This window comes from Tupaia chinensis, unplaced genomic scaffold (genome assembly GCF_000334495.1).
Source record: "Tupaia chinensis unplaced genomic scaffold, TupChi_1.0 Scaffold000196_1, whole genome shotgun sequence".
NCBI classification, from domain to species: domain Eukaryota; kingdom Metazoa; phylum Chordata; class Mammalia; order Scandentia; family Tupaiidae; genus Tupaia; species Tupaia belangeri.
This window is the reverse complement of record NW_006159671.1, coordinates 904,506-914,615: the sequence shown is the minus strand read 5'-3', so window position 1 is coordinate 914,615 and position 10,110 is coordinate 904,506. Positions and strand designations below refer to the sequence as shown.

Here is a 10,110-nt window from a genome sequence, read left to right as displayed (position 1 = left end):
GATTCTGGAAGGTGAACTAAAAATAATGGGAATGTCTCTAATCCTTCCACTGAAATTTTTATGAAATACAGAACGTGATGGAAACATTTTCTAGGAAAAGAAAATATATTTCTGACCACGTAAGAAGGAACAAGTATATGTTTATTACCCATTAAAGTGAAGCTGCTTCTTATAGCTGTTAGTTTAATCTCCCCTTAATCATCAGTTTGCAACCTTTGTGTCCCAAATCAACCATAATAAATTTATATAGCCGACTCACCAGTTTAGAGAATGTTGGCCCAAGACAAAAGCACAGAGGTGAATCCAGGTTCTGCTCAGAGCACAGAGACTCTGGGTCAGTTGGTGGGGGTGGAGGGGGGTGTATCTGAGACAGAAGCCATCGCTGAGGGTGAATGGGGGTCAATAGGGGACCAGTAGGTGATGTGGTGGTTAAGGTACTGGACTCCCACATAGTCGACTGAGGGACCTGGCACCTTGGAAAACATGCCAGGTGTATGTGTGGGTGTACCCAAAATCCCTAAAGGAGAATGGAGGAGGGAAAACAATGTGGCCACCCCCTGGGGGCATGATTTCTCACTTTCCCTCTCACTGTCTCTTTCTGTCTCTCTCCAGGGAGTACACATGCCCTATGGCCAAAAAAAGAAAGAAAAAGAAAAGGAAAAATGGGGGTCAGTGGTCATGGCAAAATTAACAGGAGAGAATGAACAGAATTTCCTCGGCTACAAGTTCCAGCAGGGTGACTCTTGTATCTCCCTCTGCCAACTCTGTCTCCATCCTCAGCCCAGTGAAAACAGAAGTGGCCTCCTCACTGCCATGCATGCACTCAGGCCCCTCACGCCCGCCCAGCTTCTCCCCTCAGCGGTCAGGTGTGGTGATCCTGAGGGAGGCTCCTTTGTCAGCCTGGCCCCCCAAGCACAGAGTCATACAGCCATCCTTCCTGCCCCCCCACTGGCAGGTGTCTCTTCACCTCCATCTAGTCCTGGCTTCTCTGACTTGAGTGTGCCCTGGGATTTCCTGAGGGGTGTGTAAACTATGGATGTCAGGGTGTACTTCCCCCAGTTCTAGTTTGGTGGGACTGCCTAAAGCCATTTGCATTCCTCAAAAACTCCCACATGGTGACGATGATGACAGTCCCTGGACCAGACTCTAAGTAGCACTGGCCTTGCTCAAAATGCCAGCCAGTTCCTTGGGTCTTCAAGTTAAAGACAGGGCTTATCAATTCCTCACACAGCTGAGCCAGCGATTTCTAGTAAGCAACCTGTGGCCCAGCCAAGATGCTGCTGCCCTGCAGGTCAAGGCCACATGGAAGGTCAGCCCATTCTAAATCGAAGACATACAGCCAGAGCTAGCCGATGGCATGGTGGGTAAGGTGGCCAGATCCCACATGGTGACTGTGTGGTCTGAGTCCCAGACCTGGTGGCTTAAAAAGCATACCAGGCAGGTGTGTGTGCCCAAAATTTCAAGAAGAGAAGCAAAGAGAAGGGACTGAGGCATGACCACCCCTTCTCAGAGTGGTGATTTCCCACTTTCCCTCTCTTTTTCTGTCTTTCTCTAGTAAGGATGCATGCCCTCAAGCAAATTAAAATAAATAAGGAGCTACCAGGTGGCGTAGTGGTTAAGATGCTGGACTCCCATGTGGCTGACTATGGTTCAAGTCCTGGACCCAGTGGCTTGAAACTTACACTGGGTGTGTGTGCTCACCCAAGATCCCAAGAAGAGAATGGAGAAGGGATTACACCAGCCATCCCTCACCCCCAGGGGGCGAGCTCTCACTTCAGTCTCTCTGTCTCTCCAGCAAGTGCACACACTCTGTAGCAAAAATCTCTACAATAAATAAGTAAATAAATGAAATAACAAAATAAAATAATAAAAAGCCAGACACAGGGGTACATGTCCCAGCTACTTAGGAGGCAGAAGCAGGAGAGTCAGGACAGAGCAAGACCCTGTCTCAAAATGTAATAAATTGGGATTTTAAACAGACAAAGTAACAAAAGCCTGCCCACACTTCACCAGTGGCTCCAGTGGCAGTCACCTCCACATCCACTTGGAGTGAGGGTGGGGCTTTTCTGCATTAGAACTGGGAACTGGGTCCAGCAAGAAATTAATCACAAAGACAAATGCCACCTCCCACCAGCCTGTTCGAGACCTCTCGTCCCCTTCCATGGGGACAGTGACATTCGATCAGCATGGACCCCACAGCCATCCCTAAGACAAGCATGACAGGAAGGGGTGATGATTCTAAGTTTAATGGAAGCAGATGTTTGGGAGGGAGGAGGCCTGGGCAGAGAGGAACCTCAGGGAGCGGGGTGTCTGCCTGATGTGTAGTGATAAAGCAAAGGCTGGGATTTAACCGTGGCTGAGGGGAGAGGAGGAGGGGACTCGAGGAAAGAAGAGACACTCCCATCATCGATCCCCTTGGCTGTCACTGCGCTGAGGAATAGCATAATAACAGCTTACCCTGCGGATTGGCTGAGACCCTCCATTAGACAAATAATACATAATAAAAATGGCTTTAATAGAAACAGCAGCAACTGTAATCACTTAATCGCCGAGTCTCCCTCTTGAATAAGTTTACCGAATCTTGTGTTTTTAATGCACAAACCTTGCAGGAACCCTCCCTCGGGAGGGACTAGCAGGAGGAAGGAAGAGATAGAATTACCTCGATAAATCTGCCAGGGGCCAGATGCATTTTTATCACGAACATAATCGGGATCCAGATGACAGAGCAGGCGAGCATGAGCCACCCGAGCACCATGGACCAGTTAGGGTAGCGGTAGGCGCCATAGGTCATGGGCTCCCACTGGTAAAAGCTGAAGCAAAGGATAAACTGGAGAGGAAAGAGAAACACACGAGTCAGGATGCTGGCGGGACTTAGCCATGCACTCCATAGGCAGGGATTGAACCCGCTATGAGTCTGGTGCTTTTGTTATCTCATTTGGTATCCATGGCAACCCTGGAAAAGAAACATTATTAATCCATTTTCCAAACGAAGAAACTGAATTGCAAAGAGATGAAGACGGCACGTGCTTAGCTGCTGACTCTTCCCTTGTGTCCTATGGGAACTGAGCATGTGTCCATGCAGGCAAGGAAATGACGTCACAGGCTATACACCCAGCGGCGATGTGCCGGGCAGGTGGGAGGAGCGTGGCGCAGCTCTTAAGGAGGTTCTATGCTTTCCATCATGGGCGATCAAGATTGCATAAGAAAGGAACCCAGGAAGTTCGTTATTTTCTGCTTATTTTAAAAAACTGAATCTGGTCTCACCTAGAAAGGGGGACGGTCTCCGTCTGGGAGTTGCCTCTAAAGCTGGCGGTGAGACACAGAATGGTCCCCAAGCAGGACTGATCCAGAAGCATGATGATCTATAACTGGGGTTATAGACCATCCAAAGAGAGGATGCGCGATACCCAATGCGCAATGACTCAAAGCGAACTGGCACCGGCCAGAAGTAGTGAGCAGGGAGCCTAGAGACCAGCAGCCTAACCCTGGCTCCACCACTAATTACTGAGGGTCCTTTGTGTCTCAGACTTCTCAGCTATAAAACAGATCTATTTCACACCAGGGTTTTCTGGGAACAAGAGTCTGGTATTTACTTGTAGGCCATCTCAATTTTTGGAGAGGTGAGGATCAATTTCTGCCCACAACAGCTCCAAGAACTTGAGGAATACATGACCTGCACAGCTAAGGAACAGCGGGTGTGTGTGCTGAAAACAGGACCCAGAAGACAAGCAGGTGTTCTAAGCACTCTGGCCAAGCCTTGGTGGGGTGGACGATGGCCCTTCCCTGAAACTCCCCATACTCACTGCGCCTAGGGCAGCGTCCACCTAGGATAAGATATCCACGGGAGTCCTTTGGCCCTCCCCATGTCTCTCGCCCTTTCTTGAGAAGTAAAACTAACTGCCCACAATGATTGGAGGGAATTATGTCAGACAGATAACACACAGAAGTGTTTTAGAAAGCCACGAAGCTCTGAACAAATGTAAGGCATTTAGATCATTGCTGCAAAGCCCAGGCTGTTAAGGCAAGTGATTATTTCAATGCAACAATAATTCAATATATCGATTCAAAGCAACATGAGCCCGAAGACAACTGCTGAAAAAAAAGATGGGTCTATGGAAAGAGATGTCTACTCTGCGCCCCTTTTTAAACATTTGCCCCTAGAGTTATAAGCTTTATTAACCCGTCTATTGGAAGTATGGCCTAATGTAATTATGGTAAGCAGCTCCATTTCATTTACTATATAAATAGCAATACATCTGCTTGTGTGTGCACATAACTCGGTAACGTGATCTGACTATGTATACAATAATTGCATGAAGAATATTTATAGCTCTATAAATCCATGAAGGCACATATAAAAATGATCAACTTTATTTCAGGGGCTCTGAAGTCATTTAGACCCATAATCTTAGCAACCAGCACAGCACACATATCTGTTTTACAGAAAGGCAAATGGCAAAAAAAAAAAAAAATGTCCTTTGACATGTTTGCAGGTGTACAAATATCACATCACATTTATCTGGGCAAACTTGTTCTTTGTTGTACACTTCCTTTGGCCAGGTTGGAGAAAACCCTGCTGTTAGATGGACCTGGCCATGAGAGATGACCATCTAGCTCCTGGGTAGCCCACCCTGACCTTTTGACAATGGCAGTCAAAGAAGGCACCCGAGAGAGACCCATCAGCTGACAATGATGATGCGATTGACCTGCACCTTGTCCTGAGCTCCCAAAGGACACAAAAGGAAAATCTAGTCAATATGTTTTCTGGGAGCTCTATACCGTTCTGACATGAGTTTTATATGGAAACCAAATAAAGCACAGCCCAGTTTTGAGGAACTTTCTCAAAAAAATACACCAAGTCGCAAGAATTCCTGTTCCCTGCCAGCCTGCTCATCAAGAAGATCAGGACTCTTTTCATCCAAGACGGATCAAGATGAAAGAACCAGGTGTACAGAAATGTGATAGAGCATATGCTTGAGGCCTAGGCAGCTCTGAGCCCATGGCCTTGGCCTTGGCCTTGCCTCATGGCCTTGGGCAAGCTGCTTAACCTCTCCAAGCCACCGTGCACACATCCATCTGTAGGGTGGGGACAGAATCGCCCACTAGGCAGAGTGGTCCTAAGCTTGAGAGACATTGTTTGTAGGACCATCCCCATAGCCTAAAGGTTAAGTGAGCTGGATCCCACATGGCTGAACCCTGGCTAGAGGCTGAATCCCAGGCCCAAGGCTTTTAACACACACTGGATGCATGTGCTCACATGCCCCAAATACCCACAAAACAGAGAAATAAAGGAGAAGGGATTGCAGTGTGACCACGTCCCACTAGGGGGCGCTTTCTAGCTCTTCCTTTTTGTCCCCCTGTGTTTCTATCTCGGTAGTGAGCACACGCCCTCTGGCATAATACATACACACGTATGCAAACAAACAAAAAGGAAACAATGTCTATGACATGCTTGCTTCCGGACAGGCCTCCACAAACATCACTGCTGATCATTACTATGTGATATGCTTCTGCGGCATGTCGTAAAAGGCTCTGGAGCGTATTCTCTTGGAGGACAGAGGGAAAGGAGGGTAGAATCTAGAACAGGTTCTGACTTTGCAGCCAAGAATAAGTCACAGGGAGCAGTGACTGAGAAAACGGCAAAGCCCAGTAGAGACAGAGAAGACAAGAGTCTGGAGAACAAGGTGCCCTGCAGAGGTTCTCCTCCCACCAATGACGTAAATCCGGATTCTTCACACACATTTCAGCCTGAATTCAAGAGACTGAAAACCTATCTTCATCCTTTCCAACTCTCATGCCCCACATCTGGGGGAATTTGCCGACAGAGCACAGCCTCTAAAATATAAGGACAGATGTGGGCCTCAGTGTGAAGTCTGTGTCAATGCAGAGCAAGATGAATGAAGAAGTTTTTTCTCTCTAAACCTCTAGTTTTTCAGAAAGAAGCAAAGACATTTTGATTAAAACTCACTCTGCAACAATTTTTTTAAAAAGAGGAAGAAAGAGAGGGGGGAAAAATGTGTATTTTTCTTTGCAAATGCCCTTTCATCCCGTCTTGTTTTCCTTCAGAGGTGGGTACCATGTATTAACCAAGGGTCTTAGTCTGGCTTCTAGTGCCACCTACTGGGTGAAAAAGAAATTGCAGCCAACTTCCTCCAGAATGGCCACCAACCAACATGCCAGAGACCAGGAGGAGGATTTGGAGAGGCAAGATGTCCGTCAATTGCTGTGCTTGCAGAACCCTACAGGGCAAAGCTGGCAGCTTATGACACATAGTGAAGGTGGCGAGCCATGAGCATAAGACCCTCTGCAGCCTTACAGACACGTGAAATGCTCTCATCTTTAGGAAGGTGAATGTCAGATGATCACAAAATGCCATCATCACACTCGCGGATGAGAAGATAGTCCTTAAAAGCCGTAAGACAAACAATAAAAGCCTACTGAATGCTATGTTAGTTGCAAAGTAGCTGTATTGAGTAACGGCGAAGAGCGTGAGTTCAGGAGTCATAGACTTCCTGGATTCGAATCCAGCCTATTGCTAATTATTAGCTGTACAAGACAAAGCAAGCCACATAACCTTCGGGCTTCAGTTTCCGCATAGCAAAACAGATCATTATAATGCCGACCCCATAGAGCTGCTGCGAGGGACAGATGAGGCACACTGAAGAGCCTGGAATGCGGTGAACCTGTGGTAAATGCCGGCCGTGACTGTTACCTGCTAGCCATACGTAAGGCAAGCTGGCAACACGGGAGACGTTCCACAGGGGTGCTTCAAACCCCATGCATGAGTCCTAACTGCACCCGGCCAGCTCCACACCTTCAGGCATGTTGTTGCACACTTCTGGACCCCAGTTTCCGCAGCACCCATCCACCAGCTTCCCCGGTTCACACACGGGCATGCACGTGTTCAGACCTGAGCGGCCACACACACGTGCAAGGTGCTGGCTACATGACAAAGCACGCCGTCCTTACAGTTAAAATGGTCGGGGTGACAAACGCCCAGCAGACTTTCCAGAAAATGTTGGGCTGGAATCCAATCATCATCTCTATGTCTTCACAGAATCGTTGCAAGCCTGCAAAGAGACCAGCAGAGACCACGCGTGAGGTGCAGTGGCAGGGGACAGGCTCGAGGGCCCCTTGCTCAAGCGCCATTGGCTGGGCTGGCCCTAGCTTGCTGTCCACATGGCACCTATTATGCAGGGAACCAGCCAACAAATGACTCATTGCAAGATTAGGGCAATTTGAACATTTAAATAGATATTTAAAACTCTGCAGAGAGGTTCAAAAATGTCAGTCCGCAGTGACAACTAAGAACCTCTGCCGCAGCACAGCCCCAGTGTCATAGCCCTGACACAACCTGGCATATTCACATCACAGCTTTTCTGAGGTGGCCTTATGTGCTTGGGGACAACTCTGGCAAAACCAATTAAGATCGCAGTCAATACGTAGAGTACATTAGGAAAGCCTTGGGATTTAGAGCCAGAGTCACTGTACGCTGGCTTCTGTCCACTCACCCTCCCAAGGACACTTTCCCAGTGAGTCCCTTTATCTTTGCTCTAAAACCAGTGTCCATTCCAAGTGGCCACCGCCCAATTTGTTGGAATTCAAAAGTATTGCAGCCACCTTGATCACTCAGATTCGTTAGAGGAAAAAACAGGGAGTTACTCTCATGGCCCTGCATAACCACCGTCTCTGTCTGCTATAGATTTAGGAAGGTTTTTGAACCACTCCTTGAGGTGCCAGCATGGGGCATAGAGGTTAACGCACTGGACTCCCACATGTCTAACTGCAGTTCGAGTCCTGGACCTGGCAACTTAAAATCATGCTGGGTACGTGTGCATATGTGCCCAAAAGTCTAGGAGGAGAATGGAGGAGAAGGGATTGTGGCCTAGTGTACACACCCTATGGCAAAAAAAATTTAAAATAAATAAATGAAATCACTGCTTGAAAGGAAAAGTCCCTTGGGAATATTTTAGACTTGGGTTGTTTGGGGCTTTCTCAAAATTGTGGGATCTGCATGTTGAAGAGATCTCAAAGTTTTAAGTTCATGTCAGCAGTTCCAACTCAAATGCAGTCTGGACCTAAACACTCACCACTCTTTCGTCCTATGGGTTATTTACCCTAAGTGTGTACCCGGAGGTCGACAGGGCCTGAAGCACTCTCTAGGGAAAGCCCCTACTTCTCCTGGGACCGCCGTCACAGAGGACAGCCAAGCCTCACCCAGGAGCCTGCGGTGGGAGCGGTGTCGGGAACTCGCGAAGGCAACGTCCCTCCACGACCCTGAGACAACGCAGCCTGCAGCCTCGCTTTCTCCTCTACGTTCGGGTGGGTCTGACAGGTCAGCACCTGAGTGTGCGGTTGGAGGGTTACTGGACCTGGAGCTGAGAGTCGAGGGCTGAACTCCAGGTTTGCCTCCACCTCACAGCTTCTGTTGGTTTGCTGGGGAGACCGAGCCAAATGAACTCTTGGGGTCTTTCCAGAGAGAGAAGTCCTTTAGGCAAGGAGACTTCAGTTTTCTTTTTTGGGTCTATGAGCAAGAACTGCATGGTTTCTGTTTTGGGGGGAGTTGTTTTAGAGAGAGTTTGCTATAGGGCACTTGCTGGAGAGACAGAGACAGAAAGCGAGAAATCACCCCCTCCCTGGGGGGCATGGCCACGCTGCAATCCCTTCTCCTCCATTCTCCCCTTGGGATCTTGGGCACGCACGCACACGCGCCCAGCGTGAGTTTTAAGCCACGGGGTCTGGGACTCAAATTGCTGTTGATTCCGTGGGAGTCCAGCAATGACGTGACCATTACACCATCCGCTGGTCCCAAGAACTGCATGCTTTGAGCAGCTGACCTGGCCATCTTCAGATGTGTTTGCTTGTTTGTTCCCTTCAGTGATTTATCAAACAAGCACCTTCAAAAGAGACTCTGGAAACCAGAACCTCTGGGCTTAGGGAGGGGAGAGAAGTCAGAGGTGAGGCCTTTATAGACAGACACATAACACAAGAAACAGGCCCCGGTTCTTCAAAAAAAAAATTTTTAAGGGGGAGAAGAAAAATCTAGAAATTTTCATCTTCAGCACCAGTCATATTGCCAAGCTGTTCCTCTCCTATAACTGTCCCCAAGACAGGGTGGTGTGTGGCTTGCCTGGTGACAAGATGTGATAGGACTTAAGGTCAGGCCAGAGCAAGACACATATCCCGCCTTGCTGGCAGGAGGGGTCCGGGTAAAAGCGCTCCAGCTTCCCCAGAGGGAGCGAGGGCTGGACCGAGCTGTGGGAAGAGATGGATGGCCGAGCCCGGCTTTCACAAGAGGCAGCTTGCTGCAGAGATGCATTCCTACACTGAGGATGCGAAGGCTTGGCCGGGCCGCAGGCCCAGTTCCCACTTGGAAAGCCATCGCCTTTCCTGGGCCTCCCACCTGGGAGACCTGACTCTGGACACCTGGGCTCTGCCTCAGAGCTCCAGGATTGTGATCGTCCTGTCTGCTCTGCCAGCTTGCAGGCTGGCCCTGCAGATGAGCCCAGGGGCACCAGCTGGGAGCAGCCAGGCCACCCTCCTGCTGCCCACCCGACACCCATTCCCGAGTCCAGTTCTCCAGCCCCAGCCCTCCCATGTCCAGGCTCACACCCAAGCCCCCATCTGAGTCCCTTCCTGAGTCAGTGGCTGTCTTCGCCATAGGCCTCTGTTTACATGGCCGCTCCTCCCTGCACTGGTCTTCCCACCAGTCCAAACCCCTCTTGCCTTCAAGGCCTAACTCATGATAAAGAAATAGTTCATGGAGCCTTGAACATGGGCAAGAGACTAGCCTGTTACATGGCCTTGAGCTCAGAGGGAGAAGACAGCAAGCAGCCAGGCCCCCTGAAGGGACCTGAGAAGCTGCTTTTCAAAAACTAGCCTGGCAGAAAAACGGGCGGAAATGGCAAACCCACAGCTGCTATTCTAGACTCAGCAAACAGAGGCTCCAAAACTGGCCCACCATGAGCTCGGTACGACCAGCCAGTCCTGAACTGGGAAGTCAATGACTTGCTTCAGCTGACCAATCACTTCCTCTGTGCAGCGCTGTGGCCTTTTCCTCTGCAAAGCACACCCCTGCCCTGCGTCTGGATGTGGTCTCTGTGCATTCCT

General features: G+C 49.2%; 1 protein-coding gene across 1 annotated transcript in view; it reads right to left on the bottom strand.

Annotated features, from left to right (window-relative positions):
* Window positions 1–10,110, bottom strand: part of SLC6A5 (solute carrier family 6 member 5) — a 68,309-nt gene that overhangs the window by 1,717 nt on the left and 56,482 nt on the right. The window contains exons 16-17 of the mRNA XM_027771204.1: window positions 6,970–7,070; window positions 2,660–2,827 (exon numbers count right to left, since the gene is read on the bottom strand). Coding sequence (XP_027627005.1) covers window positions 2,660–2,827; window positions 6,970–7,070 — 269 coding nt within the window. The remainder of the gene's footprint in view (window positions 1–2,659; window positions 2,828–6,969; window positions 7,071–10,110) is intronic.